Below are 24,534 nucleotides of genomic sequence, written 5' to 3'. Positions count from 1 at the left end.
GATTGGACCTTCCATCATAGTAGTCATCCTTAAACTGGGACATCTCCTCACCCGAGAAGTGCTCATCGTATAGACCCATTTCTTTAATCAACACCAAAATGAATCTTTACGCTAAAATCCTGGCTAACCGGCTGCAACCCGCTTTACCATACTTAATTCATTGTGATCAATGTGGCCTTACACCCGGGTGCAGCACGAGACATTGCATCAGTAGGGTTCAGGTGGCGGTCTCCATGCTGAGTACATGCCATCCCCCGGTGGCGTTGCTACTTCTGGTCTTCGAAGAGGGGTTCAACACCGTGTACAGGTCCTTTCTTGAGGCTGTCACGTTGGTCTAGGGAAGTACATGAGGCGCGTCATTGGTGCCCTCTACCTTCAACCCTATGGTCTGGGTCAACAGCTCACTGTCAGATCGCTTCCCAATCTGGAGGGGCACATCTCAGGCCTTTCCCTGGTCTCCATTGCTATTTGCCCTCGCGAATGAACCTCTGGCGTGGTCATTAGTTATGTTGCCCAGCTCAGCGGGTGGCCATGGGACAGAGGGTACGAAGAGTGGATCACTCTCTAAGTGGACAATGGCTCACTGTTTTTGGTTGACCCCCAAAATTCAGGACCCAGATGTCTCAAAATCCTTGCATTAATTGGCAAAGCCTCCAGGTGTACATATCCAAATCTCTACTGGTCCCGATCAGTGGCAATGTTAGCACCCATTTGTGGCAGACCATTATCATGGTGAGGCGCCTCTCTTTCAAGTACCGGGGGTTTCACATTTACCTGCTCCCTGACCTCACAAGACACTTCAACTTGACCCCGCTGGTGTGCAAAATGAAAAACGACATCAAGAAGTGAGCACAGCTTCCCCTGCATGTGATGGGCTGTACTGCCCTCTTTAAAATGATGAATCTCCCTCGCTTTTTATACATACTCCAACACTTCCCACTCCCAATTCCCCCATCCTGGTTTCATGCAATCAACTTCACTCTCCATGCCTTTCTTTGGTCGGACGGTCATTCCCAAATTGCATTTCCCAATGGTCGACAATGTCCATGGGATGGCGGGCTGGGGATAGTACACTTTCAATGTTATCTGGCCTCCCAACTAATTGTTGTTAATGACTGGCTTAATGGTGGGTGGGACGACCCCACATATCGAAGACAGCTTTCTTCCTTGGGATTCAACCACATCCTTGAAATGCTGTACAGTACTCCAATACCTTGAAACCTGCCCAACATCACCCGTGTGATCTTACTTTGCTGGAGGTCCGCGCTGAGATTCTTGGGCTGGAACTGTAAATTGACTGGGATGACTCCCCCTATGGAGCGGGTCATTGGGTCCACTACTCAGCCAGCTTAGAGGGCTTCCACAAATGGGATATGATTTACATTATCATCCTTGGGGATGTCTGAACGGGGAAACACATCTTGTCCTTTAGAGGCCTATAGGACTGCTACAACCTGAATCAAATGCATCTCTACAAATATCAGCAACTACGTCACACACTTCTGGCCAACATGCCACTCAACACTGAGGTCTGAGAATTGAGTTCCCTGAAGGCCAAACTGCTATTGGGTCACAAAGGTAAAGATGCAATCTCCCAAATCTATTGATCCCTCATCGCGAACACCCCACACTGTTTTGACGCACTCCGACTCCACTGGGAGGGCTGGGTTGGTGAGCTAGACAAGGCGGATTGGAAGGAGGCCAGTTTGGCCTCACGCATGCTGGCTATCTCTACACGCCTCTGGCTGATTCAATTAAATTACCTACACACCACATAGTTCACTCCAATATGTTCACACTGTACCAGTAGGATCCGCCAACCAGCCTGCTTCCGCTATTCTGAGACTCCAGCTAATTTCTACATGTAGTCTGGGCTTGCCCGGTTATCTCTGTACATTGGCAGCAAATATGCAGGGCACTTTTGTTGGTCTTGAAGTGGGACCTTGACTTGATCCCCAGGATGGTCCTGCTGCAGGGGAGTAACAAAGGCCCCCAGGGTGCATGGGAGACCCCGAGCTCCAAGCAGGCCCCACAGCACCTAGCCTGAGTGAGACCAGAGGGAGGGTGGGGGGGTCCATGTTCTTTTTAGTTTCATTTTGCCACTGCACTGCTGGGCATGGTCAACGAGGTTGGAAGCTCCCGGGCTGACCTCACTCTCGTGGGTGTTGGCACATTAGTTGCGAAGAGGGACACTGCTTGGAAATGGAACTTACCAGCACCCTGTACCTGGTGGAATGGAGAGTGGGAGTGGACTGGTATGCTCAACTTGAAAAGTCTCTTTATGTGGCACGAGGCTGTGCACGAAAGCACAATAAGTTCTGGAGGAGGTTGGGGCTTACTATGCTTTGGAGATGTGATTTGCCAAATGGTTGGTTATAGTGCAAAAGTGAAACGTGGTTGTACTTGTATTTTACTTGGTGGATTTTAAAATCTAATAAAAATTTTGTTATATAAAGAAAATAACCTAAAGGTGGTCTGTGAAGTTTTGAAGTTGGAAAGGCAGAGGGAGAGGGTGTTTGGGTGCTTAGACCTGTGGGTGGAGGAGAGATTCTCACAGTGGCTTTAAGGTTGTGGTGTCTATGATAAGTAGCAGGAGGGTTAATATTACAACATGCATTTGTGCATAAAAGCACAAAGTAATAAAATAACCACCCTGGAGCCAGTAGACATGCTGCCTGAATGGAAGTTAGGACTTTGTAAAAGCATGGGAGAGTGGGGAGGGGTGAGGTGAGTCTAGGGACAGAAGAGGAATATGTAGGTGGGTGAAATTAAGTTGTGGTTTATGTTCATTTTGTTTGTGTTGAGCATGGTGCCACTGTACCTGCTGCATAAACGTAATATCCAGTATTTTAAGGGTAGTTCTGAATGATGCATAAAGTAAGGTGTTGTGTTGGTGTGCGTGCCCCAAAGCAGGGTGATAACTTTTGGTTTTAGTAAACAATAGCCATACTTTGTATTTTAAAAATGGAGCTTGGGTCAAATGTATATTGTGGTGTAGGCAGTGTGTGGAATCTCCTAGTGCAAGTAAAAGGAATTGTGTTTTTGTCTGTTTAAAATGTAAACTGAAGCTTTAGCACAGGTTTAATGTTTCCATGAGTTCCTATTGTCGTGGTGTCAATACACTTGCTGTTTGAAAATAAAGTTAGCTTCTGGAAGTGCATGTTCAAAGAGTAGGGAAGGAAGAGGCGGTTGAGGTGCTTAGAAGAGCAGTGAGGGGGTATTGTTGTTTGTGGAGAAAAACGTTGCCTTTCTGACAGGGGTGAACTTGTCCAGGTGTAATTTTCAGACACCGGGACATCTTTAGCAGTGCCTGCACTGTTGTCTGCTTTTGTTTTGCAGCAAAATGCAGGCAGAGAAGGTTTTTTTGTTTAATTTATTTTCACCTACATCTGGGCCAAAGATAAAGGCCGAGCGGGCTCCAAAGGGAGAGTAATCTGTATTCCTCTTTGCTATAAACGCTCTCACTTTAAAGTCAACAAAAGCAAAGTAAACACCAAGCACCCTTGTGTTTTTCTTTCACTAATGACCGAGCTGACAAAAATCTCTGGAATGCACTCCTCATTTCAAAGAAGACATTTATTATTATTATTTCATCACAAGGTTCCTAAAAGGAGATTAGCATGTTGAAAGCACACGTTTAAAAATAGTCACATCAATGAAAGGAAAACATACCAAAATGATTCTCCACTGCTATGTAAACAGCAATATATGTATTTATATTATACTGCAAAGCAAATAATGAAGTAAAACTGCATCACCATGGGGCCTGCCAAGTTCTTCATCTTTCTCATACCAGCAAGACGATGACCCTGTTTAACTGCGAGAAAGATCTCCACCCTTACAGGACAGATATCAGGTATCCGTCGTCCAGAGTCCTCAATGAGGCCACTTACTCTCTCACTGTCGCACTGGGTCTTTTTATATCTTAAAAAAACAAAAAGAGCTTTCTGGAAAAACCCTGTCATTTCGCAATTCAAACATGCTGGCTAGTTTAGGTCAGGGTTGAAAGAAACAGGTTGGAACTGGCCAGTTTCCCAAGGTGTCTCTCCCAAGATTAAGCCGTTCCCTGCTGCACCATAAACATCAGTCTGGTACATCTTTATCATGCTGACTAACTCCTCCATATTATGTCCTAGCTCTTCGGTGAGAAAGAGCATGAAAACAAGGCATATTGTACAGTCTACAATGTGGAAAAGTACTAGCAGCTTTTAACATGGCTGTGTCTAATGCTACGATAAAGTCAATAGGCAGCTAAACTGAATACAAAATGCAGTCTGCAACTGGTGAACACTAGACAGCTAATCCAGGTGCAAAGTGGTGCAACACAATGTCAGTGGTCAAAACACATATTTCACTACACCTTGGAAGACAAAGCTTTACATTTGACCTCTGTCATGAATGCACAGGAAGTGTGACAAGGTAAGAACAAGATTTAAAGGCCTGTTTATAGAAAGTGATATCGTGGAAAGTTTAGACGGCAGGAGGGTTGAACTCATCCTGGGCAGCATAAAGCAAATAAAGCCAGCAAATAGAGATCCAGAAAATGTTGCACTGTCTTAAACGTAAAGTACAAAGCACTAAGTCATTATGGATGTCGATTTACTAAAATGCCAAGGGTGGCAGAAGTGACATATACCCCTTAACCCTAATGATGTCACAGGACGTGAAATCATAAAACCTTTGACCCTCAATCTTTCCAGGAAGTGATGCCACATGACTAATCCTGATGACATAACACTAATTAACATTGCTGAAGTTCCAGAACAATTGCATGATTAATATAATAACACAAACAAATATCTATCTTGGCTATCATCTAGATAAAGAAGTGGACATGAAATGTCGAGGGAACAGTTACCTGAATTGTGGTAAGCATGCATGGGTGAGTCAATTTAAACCAAAATCAAATCAAATCAAGCATGGGCGAGTCTTACATTTTCTGCCACAGATGCCAAGAGTTTCCTTCAGTATGCCATAACTGGCATTTTTTCCATAGGTGCCCCATGCCCAAATTTCACCTACAGGGTACCAGTGCTAGCATTTCACAGTGGGTATCCCATAAGCAAGTATTGCCTCCAGTATGCCAGTGCCAGGTTTTTGCCAAGGGTGCTTCTATAAGCCACAACACATTCTAACTCATGCTCACTTACATTCACTCACTTACAGTAATTCACATCCGCTGACAATCTTGCTCACTAATTCATTTTCATTCAGGGCCTCATTACAACTCTGGCGGTCGGTGCTAAAGCTGCGGTAATACCGCCAACAGGCCGGCAGTAAAAAAAAAAAAAAATGGAATTATGACTACAGCAGAAACCACCAACACAGACAGCCACTTTAACACACCAACCGCCACGGCGGTAGCAACAAACACCACGGCGTTAACACCAACAGCCAGGTGGAAGACAATGTACTGCCCACAGCATTACAACAGGCCTATCTGCCACCTTTTCCGGGGTGGTACCAACGCCATCAAAAGCACGGTGGAAACAGTACACTGAAGGGAAACGACTCACCTCTCGACACTCAAGGAAGAACCACAACGCCATGGAGCCCAAGCTGCACATTTTTCCAATGCTGGTGTACCTCCTCATACACCAGGAACACAAACGCCGGTGAAGATGACAACAGTGAGTACTGCACCTAGCACACAACGGAGGGGTGGGGGAAGAGAGTGACACACACACACACGCAACACCCCCACCCCCACACTCACCCCCAACACCATACACACAAACAGATGCAACAACATTACATATACACCCGGTAACCCTCAGGAATAACGCAAGGACAAAAGGAATGGATTAAAATTAGTGTAATAGTACAATTTTAGATAAATACGTCCTTAAATCAATAAACAGTATGTACAATATATACAAAAGGAGGGACAATGCCCACTCCAAAATATCCGTGGCCCATGGGGCCATAACACATAGGTCAAGACCACACGACTCCTGCCTCAATACGGAGAGAATACTGCAGGGGCATCAGGTCGAAAACACAGAGGCACCTCAGGGGGACGGGGAATGGGGTGGGGGCACCTCAGCCGGAAGATGGAACAACGCCACTGGCCTGGAGGGGGCTCCATGCCCACTGCTTGGTCCTGGGGAGTGCAACGCCACAGTCTCTCAAGTGGGTGGTTTGCCCACTGCTTGGTCCTGGGGAGTGCAACACCACAGTCTCTCAAGTGGGTGGTTTTCCCACTGCTTGGTCCTGGGGAGTGCAAAGCCACAGTCTCTCAAGTGGATGGCTTCTCCACTGGTTCTAGAGGGGGCTTTGTGCCCAGTGTGCTTCATCCTGCCAAGGATGCGGTGAGTGGATGCCTTCTTCCACTGGTTCTGGAGGGGGCTTTGTGCCCAGTGTGCTTCATCCTGGATGGTGGAAGGTCACAGTCTCTCACCTGGGTGTCACACCGACAGGTGTTGCAGGGCCAGGACTGCGTTTGTGTACTTTGGGAGGAGGGGGCACAGAACCAGTGGGAGAGGACACAGGGGATATATGCATGGATGTTTGGGTGGTGACTGCCAGTGAGGGGTGTGTAGTGATAGGCGTGCTGGTGATGGAGGTAGTGGATGAGGAAGTAGTGCATGCAGGTGTGAGTGGAGACGCTACTGGGAGGGAGGTGGACGAGGAGGAGAAGGGGGGGGGAACACAGTGGAGGCAGTGGATGTTGGTGTGTCTGCGTCAGGATGGTGCTTGTGTGAGTGCCTGTGGGATGAAGTGTGGTGCTTGTGTTTGCCTGAGCCACTTCTGTGTGTTGATATGGGTGCATGCAGGTCTGAACGTGTGCTTGGGATAGGCTGGGGTTGAGGGGATTTGGACTGGGTAGAGGAAGTTGGAGGGGAGAGACTGGAGACGGGGACAATGGCTAACATCAGTGAGTTGGCCAGAGCATGGAATGCTCTCTGTTGGGCCGCCACGCCAGAGTGAATGCCCTCCAGGTATGCATTTGTTTGTTGCAAATTTCCTGCTAGACCCTGGATGGCATTCAGTATGGTTGACTGCCCAACAGAGAGGGATCTCAGGAGGTCAATAGCTGCCTCACTGAGGGCAGCAGGGCTGAATGGGGCAGGGCCTGAGGTGCCTGGGGTGAAGGAGATTCCTACCCTCCTGGTTGAGCGGGCACACGAAACACGCTAAGGGGCTGCTTGGAGGGCGTTGCTGGTACAGGGGTGGCGCTATACCTGCAGTTGGGGTGGGCACAGAGGTGTCCGCCACCACCAGGGATCTTCCATTGGAGGAGTCGCCGCTGTCCCCTCCCGTTTCCGTTGTGGTGCTCCCCTCGCCCTCCGTCCCACTGGTGCCCTCACGGTTGGTGGATTCGGCCTCCAGGCCCATGTAGGATGCAGCTCCCTCCATCCCTGGTGCCTCTGCTCCTCCGCCAGATGATGCTAATGCACACAAGAACAGGGTGACAAAACAAAAAGGGGGGGAATGGGGAAAGAGACAGAGAATACACTTGGTCAATTCCAGCAACAACACTACCGTTGGCGTACACAAATCACAGGGAATAGCCCTATGCACTAGGCCATGCACTACCAGTTACAATGCTAGTCACCAGCCCAGAGGGTACAATGCCGAACGCCATTAGCTGCACACCTGAAATCCACAGGACCCTGCTCAGTAGTAGATGACCACCAACATTATTGTGGTTGGAAAGCATCTGAGCTTGCCCATCATGGAACCTACCCTGCCATGTTCGCCCTGTCCTAGGGACACCCACAGCCCAAAATCCCCACCCAGGTAACACCTTAACGCGCGCAAAGCCAAGAATCTGAATCTGTACTCACCCCCTTGTGGCTGCTGTGATGTCTTTAAGCGCCTCTCCAAATCCAGATAGGCCACCGCCAGGATGCGGAACATCAGGGGGGTCAGGGTACGGCGGGCACCCCTTCCTCGTTGGGAGGCCAGCCCCAGCTGGGCCTCCGCCGTCTTCCTTGCCCAGCGGCACAGGTCCTCCCACCGTGGGTGCTCCGCCTGTCCAAAACCCCCAGGGTCCGCACCTCCTTGGCTATGGCACGCCAAATACCCTTTTTCTGATGGGCGCTGACCTGCAGGAAAAAATACAGCAGAAAAGGTATTAGTGATACCATTGGGACTGTAATACTCATGGCCCACTATATCCCTCCCATCCCCTTACGCACAGACATTGACCACCATACATGCAGCACTCTGCCCAGGACCCCTCAACCTCCCCCCTTACACGAGTCTTACACACACACACACACACACACACACAGCACTCCATACATTCATGCCCCACGCATCATGCTCACAGTGTACTCACCTGTTGGTCTGGAGGACCATAAAGTAAACGGTACTGGGGTAGGACCCCATCCACCGGTCTCTCCAACTCCTCCGAAGTGAAGGCAGGGGCCCTTTCCCCAGACACTCGAGCCATGGTCGGACACAGGTCACAGCAGCACTTGCAGTGTATGTCCTCTCCTGTTGAAGGTCAGGTAGCAAGTGAGTGTACAGATAGAAAAGGGTGGTCACGTCCACGGAGGTGCGTACCGTCACGGCCGGCGTACATCGCCATTGGCTCCTGGAACCCATAGGCCCCAATGATAACCAATGCGGTGTTGCACGGCGGTCATCGACTGCCGACCGCAATGGCACACAACGCCAGTGGAATTACCTCATTTCCACTTGTCCCTCCTCACAGGTCAAGCAGCCGCCATTTCAGGGCGGCACAGGCCATGGCACCTAACTGCGTCATAGCAGACATAGGTACATCAACTGACTTAGAAGTTCACATACTGTTTCTATAAAACAAAAATTGCATATTAATCTGAGTATATGTTTGAATATGACCTTCTGCTCACCGTTTTTAAACCTAGAGTTCAACCACTGAGGATGAATAGGAGATGGAGACATCCTCCGTGTACAGACCCCTGTTGGACCTGGCGACAATGGAGCACAGGCACATTATCCTAATCTACAGACTTGATAGGACCACAATCCAAGAGCTGTGGGCCCAACTGGAGCCAGAACTGATTTCAGCTATCCGCCACCCCACAGATATCCCCTCCTCTAGTGCAGGTCCAGTCAGTGCTCCATTTCTTGGCAAGTAGTTCCTTCCAAGCGACAGTGGCCATGACATCAGGGATGTCACAGCCTATGTTCTCAAACGTGTTGTCCAGAGTGTTGTCTGCCCTGATGGAACACACGCACAGCTACATCGTATTCCCCCAGGTGGAGGATTTGGCCACAGTGAAGGCTGACTTATATGCACTGGGACATATCCCCAACATCATTGGTGCCACTGATGGTACACATATTGCCTTTGTCCCCCCCTCCCCAGAGAAATGAACAGGTGTTCAGAAATCAAAAGAGCTTTCACTCTCTGAATATGCAGATGGTGAGTTTGGCAGACCAGTACATCTCCCATGTCAATGCAAAGTATCCTGGCTCTGTGCATGATGCCTTTATCTTGAGAAATAGCAGCATTCCATATGTGATGTCTCAACTCCAGAGGCACGAGGATCATTGAGCACACTTTGGCCTCCTAAAGGGCAGATTCAGGTACCTCCATCTGACAGGTGGATCTCTGTACGACTCACCCAAGAAGGTGTGCCATATCATCGTTGCATGTTGCACAACCTGGCCTTTTCTGCAGGAGGATGATCCCCATGTACTGTCCCTCCTGCAGCCACTGGGTCTCCTGCAGCTTGGCCAGTATCTGGCCCATGGTCTCCTGGGAATGGTGGTATGCTCCCAGGATGTTGTTGAGTGCCTTGTGGAGAGTTGGTTCCCTAGGCCGGTCTCCCTCTGTCGCACAGCAGTCCTCCCAGCTTCCCTGTTGTCTTGTTCCTCTGTCCCCTGAACCGTGTGCCCACTGCCACTGACCCCAAGTCCCTGATCGTCCTGTGTTTGTGGGGTTGCCTGGTGTCCCTGTAGCGGTGGACACACTGCTGATTGACATGTCCTGGGGACAGCGGGATGGACCCGCTGGGTGGGTGCTGTGCTGATGTTTCCTGAGGGGGGAGGCTCTGTGGTGGTTTGGTAATGTGGCTGGGTCACAGACTGTCCAGAAGTCCCTGATGGGCCAGGTTGGTCATCCTGATCCAAGCGTGCAGAGCTGCTGTCATCACTGTGGGCCTCTTCTGGGGGTGGACTGGATGTTGCTGACACATCCCCTCCGGTGACGTTGCATGGGGGTCCTGTGGGTATGTAAATGCAGTGTATTTGTTACTGTGTGTGACATCTTGTGCATGGGTGTGTTTCCCTCTATGGTTGTTATTACCAAGGCAGCTTTGGCTTGTGTCAGTTGTAATTTGGTTGGCTAAGTGATTGCCACTACTGTGCATGCTGTGGTGATGGATGTCCATGCAGGGCTGTGAGTGGTGTCTATGCATTGTTGTTGCATGCAGTGCTGGGTACTGGGATAGGTGGGTTGTGATGGTGGGATAATGGGGTGAGGGTAGGGGTGGGGGGTATGTGATGGCATGGAGGTAGGGGGTGAAAGTAGTAAAGATTTGACTTACCAGAGTCCAGTCCTCCTGCTACTCCTGCCAGGCCCTCAGGATGCATGATTGCCAAGACTTGCTCCTCCCATGTTGTTAGTTGTGGGGGAGGAGGTGGGGGTCCACCGCCAGTCCTCTGTACTGCTATCTGGTGTCTTGCAATCCCGGAACGTACCTTCCCACGTAGGTCGTTCCACCTCTTTCTGATGTCATCCATTGTTCTTGGGTGCTGTCCCACGGCGTGGACCCTGTCCACGACTCTCCGCCATTACTCCATCTTCCTAGCAATGGATGTCTGCTGCACCTGTGATCCGAATAGCTGTGGCTCTACCCTGATGATTTCCTCCACCATGACCCTTAGCTCCTCCTCAGAGAATCTGGGGTGTCACTGTGGTGCCATGGGTGTAGTGTGAGTGGTGTGTGGGGTGATGTATTGGGGTGTGTGCTGTGAGGTGGGTGGATGGTGTATGGGTGATGTTGTTTTGTGGATCTGATTCAGTGGGTGCTCCTGGCTTGTCTCTCTCTCAGTTGTCAAATGCTTTAGGTCGTAAAAGGTTGCGGGTAGTGTGGATGTGTGTTTTATAGTGGCGTGGGTGTGGTGTGGTGTGTGTATGTGTGTCAGGTGTGTGTAGTTTGAATTGTCCAATGTGGTGTTGTTTTGTATGTGTGTGTGTGTATTTGGAGCGCTGCGGTCTGTACCGCCAATGGTTTACTGCGGTTGAATGACCACTGCGGTGATTCGTGCGTCATGACGCTGTGGGCGTAACGGTGTGGGTTTTGGTACTGCCAGTTTATCACTGACCTTTGGGCTGGCGGACTTGTGTGTGTGTCTGTATAGTGGTGGATTTCTATGTGTGGGTCATAATACCCGTAGCGGTATGCCATCGCGGTATGTTGGCGGTAGTCAGCATGGCGGTAAGCAGCACTTACCGCCAATGTCATAATGAGGGCCTCAGTCTCTTGCACTCAACTCCTAACCTGAATTATTCATTCACACTTGCACTCATTCCTACTCTGACTCAATTATGCTTAATCACACACACGCACAATCTTGCATACAAATATACATGCTCAGACATTCACACGCTCTCTCACACAGACTCACTCTCACCCACCTGCACACATACAACATACATTAAAAGCCATTATATTTTTCTTACCCAAGATGCCAGTGAAGGTATATTCCAGATTATGCTGCTCCACTTTTTGTTACAATAATAGTGATCAATAGACTGTTGTTCACTGTTAATGCAATAAAAATAAGCAGAAAATGAGGTCGGAGCCGGACGCTGATAAAGCGAGACATCCCTGTGTTCTTGGCACTGATGTTGCCAGCTCCGAGACCAGGCAGCTCCAGGTGGTCACAAGGGCCAAAACAGGGGTTGCAGCTGCGACCCCCTAAATGATGTCCATGTAAGTGAGACAACTATACCGTAATATTCTATAAAAAAAAAAAAAAAATAATAATAATAATAATAATAATAATAATAACACAAAGCAAAATTATGAAATTGTAATGGAAATCACAGCCTAGCAATGATCCATTAAGGAGGCTCCAGTGACCATCTGCAAGACTGAGGCAACAGTTAAACATTATGCCAAATGTCTTTAGGTTTGAGACAACAGTAATACTGTTCCCACTGAATGTTCGGTCCATTACACATAGTGAGTTGGTTCACTCACGCTCTATGAGCCCAGGCAATAGCATGACAGACCACAGTCAGGGCACTACCAACAAACCACCCTTGTACTTTGGTTTACTTGGGAATCTGAGACAGTTAACACACATAACTTCATTGAAGGCTCAAACATTTCTTCCCAGAATTCATGAACTCCGGGGTACTCCCATACAAAATGACGAAAGCCTGATTTACCGGGCACAATAAGTGATGGGTGGAATGCTTGAGTTACTCATAGCGACTGGCAATTTCTCTGGACTTTGTTGTCCGGCCCCCCCCCCCAAGCCACCTCAGACAGGAACTACCTTATGAAATCAGCTGTGGTCTTGCTTGTTTCTCTAATAGAAAAAGATCAGCCTGAACTCCCAGGCCAGGTTCCCCTGAACGGAAACACGAGCAACCCCAGATCGGTTTCAGTCTAGCTAGGCTCATTACTGACCCCACATCTGGGCAAGTCCATCATGATTATGGTGTCACCCTGAGAAAAAAAAAAGCAAGGAGTGCAAGTGTTGAGTTAACCTCAATCACTGGTAATTATGCAGTGGCCCATCTTAATTCAAATGTTTTGCACAAAATGCCCTCCTGGTCTGAGCGCCGGGCGCAAGGGCTATCCCTAGAGGAGTGCCCCATGCTTAATGTGCCACATGGCTCAAGTTATACCTCACTCACAAGGCCCACATAGCCAAAACGATTTCTGTGGATTCGTGAGTGCCCTGTTTGGAGGGAACAAAACTTGTCTGTTTGGGATGGATATTCTTATTGGAGTAGAACTTAGACTGATGTATGTGGTTGGGTTCTGTCTAGAGTGGTTGAAAAATTATGGTTTGGAATGGGACCAATAATGCCTTCCAACTTGCTGCACTCCCAAGTAGAGCATTTAAGTAATTTACCTGGGCTTCTGGTGTCCTTAGAATCGTTCAAGGACTATAGTACAATCTATATAGTAATTTCAAATGAGTCACCATATCTCTATAGTTCAGAAAAACATGACCCCAAAGCATGGATTCTGTTGGTTAATATTCATCAGTTAGAACCTGATTAAAGTCACTTTCCCACTCAGTGCTAGCAGCAGCAAGCCTGTAGTGAGGCCCTCTTGGACCCATATTGATTCCCTATTTTAGCATCATTTTACATTTTTCAGGTTTTAAGCTGCATCACTTTTAGCAGTAACAACTTACACACTTTGCTTGCATGATATTCTAGTAATATATTGTAGAAGTTGCTTGTTTTAATTTGCTTTTTCTCAACACATAATCAATACATTATGTTCAAAGCTAGGAACACAGTAACAATATCCTAGTGCTTTCATTACCCGTCAGAAGACAGCTTCTAACATCAACACACAGCACTGCATCAGAACTGTGCTTCTAACACAGTTTGGGTTGTAATATATATATATGGTGCACTGACCCAGAAGGGGTCAGATGGGTATTCTAGCTGTGACCATCTTGGGACAAATGCTGTGTTTGACATGCAGCTCTGCTGGCACTAATCTTCCAGCTCACTGAAAGGATTCTCATCCACACTACAGGCGGACTCCTGATGACGTTTCCAAGTATGGGGTGAAGGTTAAACCCTTAGATCAGGCAAAGGTAGAGGGTACACCCGCTATGCTCTCAGTATAGTCTTAGGATATGTAGGGACCGTCTAAGATCAGGCAAAGGGAGAGGGTACACCCGCTATGCTCTCACTATAGTCTTATTGTTGTGAAGGGACCATCTAGAAATTGTTCACCATGGTTGGATTGTTCATTATCTTTACCATGTTCATAATGCTGGTAACTTTGCTCTGTTTTATCTACACATTATTATTGCAGCTCATTCTCTCCATGCAGGACTACAATTGCTTCCATACATTTATTGAAACATATCTTATATCTCTTGTGTTTTTGCCTGGGTGTGCATGAGTAGTATAACAAAACAGTAAGATCTGTTTCTGCGACTTACTTGGGAGTCAGAGTGTCATGTTTAGTTTGCCATAATCACTTTCCACCTTAATAGGACTAGGGGTTTGGGTGTGGCACTGTGAGGTAGCCAGGAATTGAGCTGACAGTCTCAACCCAGGACGCAAAATCAGCCCAGGACACGACATCAACTCAAGCAGGGATCGCCAAGCAACACCAAGGGACCCATCACCTGTCGCCACTGCAAATTCACCAGCCTCTGTCACTCTAGGCCACCCGAGGACCCACAAAGCAGAACACAGCCTCAGATGTATCCTGATCAACACTCGCTCCATCCACAGGCAGGCCACTGAACTCTTGAACCTCAACCTCATCGACACCACATCCCCGGATGTCTCCTACCTCACGGAAACATGGCTTAACCCCTCCTTGGCTCCAGACATCGCCATCCCAGACGGCAACAAGACAATCCGCAGAGACCGCAGGAACCACCCCGGGGGAGGCATCGCCATCATCCACAAAGAGTCCCTACGCCTATCAACCAGCAACGATGACTCCACTACCAACATGGAACTCCTCCACTTCCAAATTGGAACCAACTCTAACACCACTCTGCAGGGCACCCTCGTTTAAAGGCCGCCGGGCCCCCGCCCCCCTTTCTGAGATACCATTGCTGAAATAGCCTTCACCCACGCTCTTACGTCTAAGGACTACAACCTACTGAGAGACCTCACCTTCCACCTGGAAAACCCAAACGACAACAACTCCACCACCCTGATCGAAAACCTTGCCAACCTCGGACACAAGCAACTCGTTACCACACCCACTCACTCGTCCGGTCACACTCTGGACCCCATTTTCTCCGCCAGCTACCTTGTCTCTGTCAGCCACACCACCGAACTCCAATGGACCGACCACCACTACATTCATTTCACCTTCAACAAACCCATCAGTCGACTCCACACTGTCCAACTTCCCTGCAGGAATTTGAACAAGGTCACTGAAGCCCAGCTCACCACCAGCTTCAATGCAACACCCCTCCAAGCCGACAACGACACTAACACTGCTGCACCCAACCTCCATGAATGGATCACCAACTCTGCCAACACCCTCGCCCCCCCCTCAAGACACCCCACTACGGAAGCACAGCCGAGAAAGCAAACTGGTTCACCTCCTCACTCAAAGAATCAAAACAGGTCTGCAGAAGTCTAGAGAGGAAGTGGCGCACCAACAAGACCCCGGCAAATCACGCAACCTTCAAAAACGCCATCAAACATCACCACCAGCTCATTAGGATCACCAAAAGACTCATCCTGCAACAACGCATCAATAAAAATGCTCACAACAGCAAGCAACTTTTCACCATCATGAAAGAGTTCACCGACCCAAACTCCACATACACCCCTGTCACAAGAACTCTGCGTAAACCTCGCCAACTGCTTCCATTGCAAGGTCGCAGACATCCACGCAGCTTCACCACCCAGGGCACCCCCACGACTCTCACCCCCATCCAGTACACCGAAACGTCACCAGACCCCCCCACCCCCACCCTCCTCCGCTGGAACAACATCACCGACAAAGAGACCCGCGACATCATAGCAACCATCCACTCAGAAGCTCCGGTATACCATCAAACGCTCCTTCGAGACTGCCACCATCCCAGAGAGTTGGAAACACGCCAAGATCAAACCTCTACTTAAGAAACCCACCGCCGACCTGACAGACCTTCAGAACTACCAGCCTATCTTCCTGCTCCCCTTTCCGGCCAAAGTAATTGAGAAGGCAGTCAAACAATTCACTGCCTTCCTGGAAACCAACAACATCCTGGACCCCTCTCAGTCCGCCCTCCTCACCGCCACAGATGACATCGGCACTCTCCTCGACCAAGGCAAGACCGTCAACCTCATCCTCCTGGACCTTTCTGCTGCCTTCGACACAGTCTCACAAGACACACTACGCACCCGCCTCCACGACGCCGCCATCCGAGACTCAGCACTGCAATGGGTCTCCTTGTTCCTCACTGGCAGAACACAGAGGGTCCGACTACCCCCTTTCTCTCGGAAGCCACCAAAATCAGCTGCGGCATCCCCCAAGGATCCTCGCTGAGTCCCACCCTCTTCAACCTCTACATGACCCCACTAGCCGCCATCATCAGAAGCCACCCACTCAACATCGCCTCCTACACCGACGACACCCAACTGATAGTCTCCCTCAACAACAACCTGACCACCGCCAAAAACAATTTCTACGAAGGAATGAAAGCAGTCGCTGCCTGGATGAAAGATAGTTGCCTCAAACTGAACTTGGACATAACAGAACTCCTTATCATCGGCTCCCCACCTTCAGTCTGGAACGAGTCCTGGTGGCCCTCCGCCCTCGGAAACGGCCCACCCCCACCAACCACGCCTTTAACCTAGGTGTCATCTTAGACTCATCGCTCTCAATGGACTGACAGGTGAGCGCAGTATCATCGGGTTGCTTCCACACCCTACCCATGCTTCGAAAGATCTACAAGTGGATCCCCACCGAAGCCAGAGGGACAGTCACCCAGGCCCTTGCCAGCAGCCGCCTTGACTACAGCCAAGACCCGGAAAAGATTACAACGCATCCAGAACCCTCCACCCATCTCATCAAGAACGCCCCACGACACAGCCACACCTCCGCCCTCCCAAGAGACCTACATTGGCTGCCTATCGACAAGAGAATCACCTTCAAGCTCCTGACCCACACCTACAAGGCCCTACACGACTCCGGACCAGCCTACCGCAACCACAGACTCTCCTTCTACACTCCTGCCAGACAACTTCGCTCCACCGACCAGGCCCTCGCTAAGGTCTCCGTCATTCGGAAAACCACAGCTGGAGGAAGATCCTTCTCCCACATCGCCACCAAGACCTGGAACACCCTCCCCATCCACATAAGGCAATCTCCCACCCTGTCTCAGTTCAGAAAGGACATCAATTCCTGGTGCTTCAACTGATCCTTATCACCCCTTTTTTTCCTCCCCAGCGCCTTGAGACCCTCACGGGTGAATAGCCGTGCTCTACAAATCCCTGATTGATTGATTGAGTCTGTGATGGTGTGGAAGGACTCAGTCCTCTACATTCTGAGGTTATGCCATCCTTATCTTAGTAGGAACTGTATAAAAAGCCTATGACTATTTCCTTCTTTAGAAGGTTAAATAAATATAATGGAAAAACTGGACCGTCAACACCATGGGAAGTTTACAAAAAGTGACTGGAGTGTGTATGAACAAGCCACAACTGTCACATTTCCACCCATTTCAAAATTCTCAACTTTGTGGAAGACTTGATGAACTCGCTTTGTGTTGCAAGCTGCAAAATAAGTCCGTGCTGGGGCAATAACAATAGTTTCACGTATCAATTTTCAAACATTTTGTGGTTTTCGACAATGTACTAATTTCAGAATCTAACGTAGTGGACATATCGTAATCACAGACCTCATGACCTAAAATGTTATAGTTTCGTAACATATATTTGAGTGGTCAACTTGGTGTAGTTTAATGAGAATTCTTTAGCATCACCATATTCTGCTGGGCATAAGCAATAATATTATGAAAATTGTTTAGCAACCACGTAGTCTGTTGGGCATAAGCAATAATGTATTGAGAAATCTTTAGCATCACCCCAGTCTGCTAGGCAAAAGCAATAATGTAATAAGAATGTATTAGCATTACCAGTCTGTTGGGGATAAGCAGTACTATAATTAGAATTTGTTAGCATCATCACGGTCTGTTCGGCATAAGCAATAATTTAATAAGAATTTGTTAGCTTCACTGTAGTCTGTCTGATTGGCTGCTCAAATGCGTAGGAAAAACGATTTATACTTAAATAAAAATATCAACTGTGCTGATTTGCCTCATGCTGTATGGTAATGTAGAGACCTGAAAACCAAAAGCATACAGCACACCGTATGCACAAAAGCTAGCAAAGACGTGCTAATGGCAGACCAGCTTTTAGGTTCATCTGAAGGATGTTTTTCTCAAGTCGAGACACTTTGTACTGATCCAAGACAAACACACACTTTTTTGCAGGTTTCTGTCTTGACAGAGGCATGCTAAGCGCTTGCAATTTGTGTGAAAAAGTCGTAACACAAAAGAGAATCTCGTTCATCCTCTTAACCCAACAGTCTGCTCATGTTCACCATTTAGCTGCGGGTTTCTCATCCATCTCTGGTACTGGATCCTTTTTCATTGCTCACAAAGATATGTTCATATGGGTGACACTTGTGAATATGGGTGACCTAGTACTCCTGATGACCATCCTCTTCAGTTCTCTGGTTGTATGGCCCTTTCCACTGCCCCCGACTGTGCCTTTTGTTCGCAACACCCTTCTCCGCCGGTGAGGTTAGGTGACTCTTTTCCTGCCTCAGGCTAGTTGACAACTAGCCTCAGTAGCCAGGATGGATGAGCTTGCTAACATATTGTATAGCCTCTCCTTCATTATACTGGCTCAAAAATGTTATGTCACAATAACGAGAGCTTCAACTAATCCTATAAAAAGTGTAAACACACACAACTTTCCCTCCCCACTTAGTTCAGGATAATAAAGAGGGAGAAATTCTTTAGCACTGGGCTCCTTCGCCTCCATGGGGGTCCTCTGATCAAAGCACATGCAACATATTGCCACAATGTGGTCCACGCAGGCTTCTGTGCGGCTGTTTCATAAAGTGATGGTTGAACCTTCCTTACTACAAGGCACTTAGGTGAAGCACCGCTAAGCCCACTGCCAGACTTTCTGTGTATCGCACACCCTCACAGACTGTGTCTAGGTAACACGTTTGGATGCAAAGGCTTTTAAAGTGCTCCCTAGAAATTCACTTTGGGGGATAGTGGACACATGCTTCTCTCTTCCTTTCAAAACAACAGGCAGGAGGACTATAATACAATTGGAGAAGCCCTCATCAGCATTTCAGTTCCTAGATGGCCTCTTGATGAGGAGACATTTGTGAAGTGATAAGTGAAGTAGACCCTGAGGGATCTACTCAAGACATTGGGACCCGGCTAGTATTATCATAGGGCCAGAAGAAAAAGAGACACAAATTAACCTAACCGAGAAACAGTACCAAATAATAAATCACTGTGTCTTTAAAATTAAATGGTCGTTTGTTCAGTATTTTCAGATATATGCACAGAAAAAGTGACTTTGAGCTCACCGTGACAGAGACTGTAATTATTAGTTGAGGTGGGTATTCACCTGTCTCACCTAATAACCCATTTTCTTACAGTGTGCATTCACCATGATAAGACACTTTTAGCCAGGCCCTTTAGATAACGCTCCATAGTTTAGTTAAATACATTACACACTTTCCTGAGATAAGCACAACATCATACAATCTTACAGCTACATGTACAACCTCAGTATGAGTTAAACCACCTCTAGGGGGTCACCCGTACAATCTACATTATTCAACAATTTGCAGACCTTCAAAAAGTTAGCAAAGTTCTGGGAATAAACACCCATACCCTATAAACATCCTTATTATATAGAATTTGTCTACGGTAGTCTATTATATAGTTATAGCATGGGCATTTGCCCAGCTGCCCACTGGTGGATAATCTATTGTCAACAAAGGCTTTGGCTTGTCTCAAAGATGTTTTTTTACATGAATCGTGGTTCTGGTGGGAAATGTTGACAGACACTTGTGCTTGTTCTCGAAAGCAGGCTACGGCAGCACGTTCAGTGTCTTCCAGTCTGGGAGCATTTCCTTTCTGTTATGGTTCTTTGTTACCTTCACGTGTGTCTTTTAGCAGCATGTGTTACGGTTTGTGTCGAATACATTTGTGTTTGACATAATAACCTAATAAAACGCTCCGCATCAGAAACTGAACTACAACTATGAACTGAGTAGTGGGCACTTTAGGCATTCTTTTTCTTATTGCGGTGCTGGCCGCAGGCACTGTGTTGGACTGGCATCCGATCGTTCACGAGGGGCCTCCGGGGCTGTGCTCTTGGTGTGTGCTGACCAGCCTTCACAGTGCTGTTAGCGCGTGTGACTGCTAAGGCTGGCAGAATATTTTTAATTTACTAAATAAGACTGGAAACAAAGCTCGGTTTATTCAATTGTAACATGCCGTTTCTGTATATGTTTACTTTAAGTATTAGTCGTAGATCATCGCTGGAACACCTTTAAAAGTGCTTTCTATTTAGATTTGTTTTTTGAAGAGTGTACTGATAGCATGTAAAATACCAGCTTTAAGTGACTTTACTTATTTAGCATATTTTCTAATTCAAAATATCAGCAATGTGTTCATTTGATCTGAGCAGTATGTGCTTAACTGTATTAGGAAGCAATAAATTGTAATGGTGGGGGTATGAGACGTTTTAGAATGATTTATTTACTTTTATATCTTATGGGCAGACAAATCATGTTGGTATCTTAACCTTCCATTTCAGGGGTTTTGAAGCAGTTTCAAGATATTTTAGGTCTTCTCGTTGATCAGAGGTGTGAAATTTCTACTGTTCATCTATTTCCTTGCACTTCTTTGCTTGGTTTCACACACGAGAAAATGTCACAGTAAGTGTCACACACTTGGTAGTTGAGTTTCACTCATAAGTACACTGAAACCATGGAAATTGTCACACGTAGGCAATCTGAATACTTGCCAGCTATGGTGGTATCATCAGTGATTTAATCAATGTCATTTGATTTGTCATCAATCATTTAACATGTCATGAGTGATGTGATGTAATTCACAAGAAGTGGATTATGGAACACAAGATACAGTTAGTTCAGTGACCATTAACTGGCGAATGTCTTTGTTACTAATTAATTCTCATCTCATTTCAACTACTTTAGCCTTTGTTTTTACAGTGGCTATGTAATTTATAAACAATGAGTTGAGTTTTGCTTATAAAAGCCCAGGCACTCTGATTCACTGTATATATCATAACCCATTCCCTTTTTCGTATCTCTGACAGAATATAAAGTGTTAAAAGGCTGCTGACGAATAGTTCTTCAACGCCCTTCGTAAATATGGATAGTGAAATTAAAAAAAAAATAAGGCTTTTAGCAGGATACCTGGTCACTCAGTTCCGCGTCTTGACTGATCTACTTCTCTGATTATTAATAACCTCAATCAATACTGCACTCTTCCGCTGTCTAGGCAATGAGGCTATATTCATAATTTCCCTGACTGGGTGACCCCGTCCTCTAATGACAAGTAGTGGATTTTATACCATGCTTCAGGTTTAGGTGACCCTATATTTGGCCTGCCGCATCGCAGGTAAAAACTCTTCAACTGCTATTCAGTCTCTCACCAGCACAGCTAAGCTGTCAGGCTCCACGCTCGGCAGTCCCCAAGCACCAATCCAGCAATACAGCTCCATGGGCGCCGCCATCTTTTCTCTACCTCTTCCGCACTCTGACAGCACCGGCATAAGGCCTTAGCGAGCTGACCAATCACAGACTGAAACAGAAACAATTGACAAATCACAAGCACCAGAGGCCCGCCCCTTACACCATTGACTTTAGGACAGACAGAAACAATAAGCTTAGCTATCACTTATAGTTCATAACGAAATCCATAGGCTCGCACTTCCAACAGCCGACAAATCAAGGCCAGGGAAGGCTCCGGGGCGCTTATTGATAACCAATCACTAGCGAGGACAGCCGAATCTCACGACCTTTCTTGGCAGCTTTTAACCAATGGTATCGGACCTATACGGGAAGCCTCTTCCTACGGTGACCAATCGTAGGCTTAAGGACGGTATTATAACGACTGTCTTTTCAAGCGCTGGCTTTTTTTTTATTTAAAATTTCGCGCCCCGTCGTTCGTTAGATTGCAACGGTTTTCTGATACGTGGCTGTTTCGCAAAATTCTGGCTTTTGGTAAATTGTCTCAGGACTTCATCAAATTAGTCGTTCCAACGCCTTTCAAGCCTCTAATAGAAGCATATTAGGTAACTTGAAAAAAGAGAGCTTTTGGGCGCCCCAGCAAGAAAGACGCTGCTGGAAGCACAGGCAGTCGCTGTAATTTAAAAGGCAAAAAAATAACTATAGAAAGACAGAATTTGAGTGTAGTAAGAGGGGTTAGACTCCGACAAATTAAAAGCGAAAGAGTTTTCTATTCTAAAACTTTAGCAGTCTGAGTCGGAAACTCTGAAGAGGGCGTTTGGGATATGGTACCGGAGTTTAGACCAGAGACATAGGGTCGAGCAGAGTGGCAACACCAGAAAAAAACACACGAAATAAGTGAAAGGCAAGACGCTAGGTGCATAATTCCGGAAGATACTAAAGCCATACAGGGGTGCCACGCTCGGAGAGGGCCTATGCAAGCAAAACTTTCGTAAACTCGGCGGTAGACATGGCACTGAATTCTAATGAGGAGACACGGCCTCTATTGCCCTAACAAGGAGGTTTTTTTTTAAATTTATTTTTACAAATGTAATGCAGCGCACCAGAGATATCTAGAAACATTGACTGATTGCACCACAACTCGAAGATGCTTTATCATCATGCAGCCTTCTTTCACCAGAAAACTATTTTTGTACACCACCTCAGCTCGAAAAAGAGATTAATTCCCAAGACATGTTTGGATTGTGCACCGGATGTGTCAAACTCGGATTTTATTGTATTATCTACATGTGTGCATCTTCAGTGGTTTGGCGTCATTGAGTAGCAATAACATTGAACAAGGTGATGGCCTAGCTGTAACTGCGCAATGAGTTACCCAACAATTCGGGTGTTTCTGGATAAGGAAATCTCAACAACTTTTTTGGAGCATACTACAATGTAACCTTACCCAATGCAGATAAGATAGTACTACCAGGATGGACTAACGCTCTGTTTGAGGGAACCAGATTATTAAAATTACCTGAAGGCAAACCTAAAGATTTATTTTTAATAAGGGTGCCACGTTGAGTTGGTGCAATCATGGTACTCCACTGCATCAGAAGGGGAGTTATGGAATTACTTCCTCTGTTTCCTCTCGCTCTTCACTTGAAGTTTAAGTTGCTGTTGTAGCTCCAGGGGACACTTGCTGGCATGGTCATTCCAGTAGTGCAGTCTTTAGAGCCTTGTGCCTTTGATTCTTTTAATGCCTCACACTAGAAATTATGGATTACTCTTTTGAGTTTGGGTACAACTAAGGCAACTGCTGATGCAGTGTAATGGTCAAAGTGATAACGCTGCTGGGGAGGAGTTCCTGAAGATATTAGTTTACCCTTTCCCTACAGGCATTGGCAATGAGAAATGTGTAGTAACTAAGGTCCCGAACACTCGTTTTTGCCCTGACTAGCAGCTTTACCCCTGTCTGTAGTGTAGGGAAAACCAGCAAAAACCTGGATACCTTCTGTTTGCAGCATTGCAAACTGATGGCTTGAAGGAGCGGAGTGTGCAAGTAATCATGGGCTTCAGGTCATGTAAAATTAGACGGTAATTCCTGCAATAACCAGGATCAATTTGAAAGTCTAGCTTTTCTTAAATGGTCTTTGGAGATTTCGCAAGAAAGGTCTTTTCACATGAAAGTAGCTTTTCTGTCGAACTGCCCAAGAGAGCAAATAAAATCACATACTGAGCCCTTTTCTTTTCACATGTGTGGTGGCACACAAAATCAAGTATGTTGAGAGGAGAGTTTCCATGCAACTTAATGAGGAACTACCTTAAACCAACACGGAGAATACCTCGCCAAGGGAGAGAGTGCTGATAAGGAAAAAAGGTAGGAGCAGCTGGAGGTCAGTTGGGTGTTAAACATTGGTCTGATTGGTTGTTTGAGGTGACTGTATCTATGGCAAGTGATATGGTAGAACCAGTGCTTTAAATGGGCCGGTACTGTCCAGTATGGAGTACCAGCACTTTTTTGTTTTTAGAGGGAGAGTACCTGCACGTCTCAAGAAAAACGTAATAGTTTTAATTGAAGAGTACTGGCACGTCTCTGAAATAAACAGGTACTTTGGTACAGAGTACCTGCACTTCTATTTTTCCATTTCAAACACTGGGTAGAACCACCCCATACATATTTTGAACCATATCCTAAATGGAGTCAGTTGTTTATGCTATAGCAGTTCTTAAACTATAGTGTGCTACCCTCTAATCTAGTTTCTACTTCCACCCTTCTAAATCAGGTGGGCAAATTACACATCTGACTCCAATGTCTCTTACTACACAGGGCTCTCGGAGAGGCTTAATCATGAAGAAAACAGAGTAATCTCCGTTGTGATTAAACCTATGGTCCGCCAGCATCTAAATTGGCCATGTGGACCATCATCTTGGCGGTAAGTATACACCGTCGCCGTTGCAATGCAGTATGCTTACAGCCGAGATATAAATTGGGCTACAGTGCTAACTTCTAATCTAGTGGTGTCTCAGTAACTGACCGCCTTGAATGTTGAGGTCACAATAGTACTTAACAAGTCTGTAGTAGTTAGGCAAATAAAATACAAAAGTAGATGTACATAATTTTTTTCCTCAAATTATTTTGTGTATACAAATTTCCATTTTATTTTGATATCTTGGAGCTAGTGCA

The 24,534-nt window shown here is 46.8% G+C and overlaps 2 protein-coding genes across 3 annotated transcripts in view; one reads left to right on the top strand and one right to left on the bottom strand.

Annotated features, from left to right (window-relative positions):
- The window catches only part of MTX1 (metaxin 1), a 104,616-nt gene extending 83,098 nt beyond the window's left edge, over positions 1-21,518 (bottom strand). Inside the window, exon 1 of the mRNA XM_069218427.1 lies at positions 21,329-21,518. Coding sequence (XP_069074528.1) covers positions 21,329-21,448 — 120 coding nt within the window. The 5' untranslated portion in view covers positions 21,449-21,518. The remainder of the gene's footprint in view (positions 1-21,328) is intronic.
- A 1,033-nt stretch (positions 21,519-22,551) lies between these two features.
- THBS3 (thrombospondin 3) overlaps positions 22,552-24,534 on the top strand; it is a 246,044-nt gene continuing 244,061 nt past the window's right edge. The window contains exons 1-2 of one of the 2 annotated variants that reach the window (XM_069218423.1): positions 22,552-23,727; positions 24,178-24,283. In XM_069218423.1, coding sequence (XP_069074524.1) covers positions 24,237-24,283 — 47 coding nt within the window. In that variant the 5' untranslated portion in view covers positions 22,552-23,727; positions 24,178-24,236. Of the gene's footprint in view, positions 23,728-24,177; positions 24,284-24,534 lie in introns of those variants that run through there. The other variant, XM_069218425.1, reaches the window with a different exon arrangement.

The sequence above is a fragment of the Pleurodeles waltl genome, chromosome 12, assembly GCF_031143425.1.
Source record: "Pleurodeles waltl isolate 20211129_DDA chromosome 12, aPleWal1.hap1.20221129, whole genome shotgun sequence".
NCBI classification, from domain to species: Eukaryota; Metazoa; Chordata; class Amphibia; order Caudata; family Salamandridae; genus Pleurodeles; species Pleurodeles waltl.
This window is presented reverse-complemented; position numbering and strand designations above follow the sequence as displayed.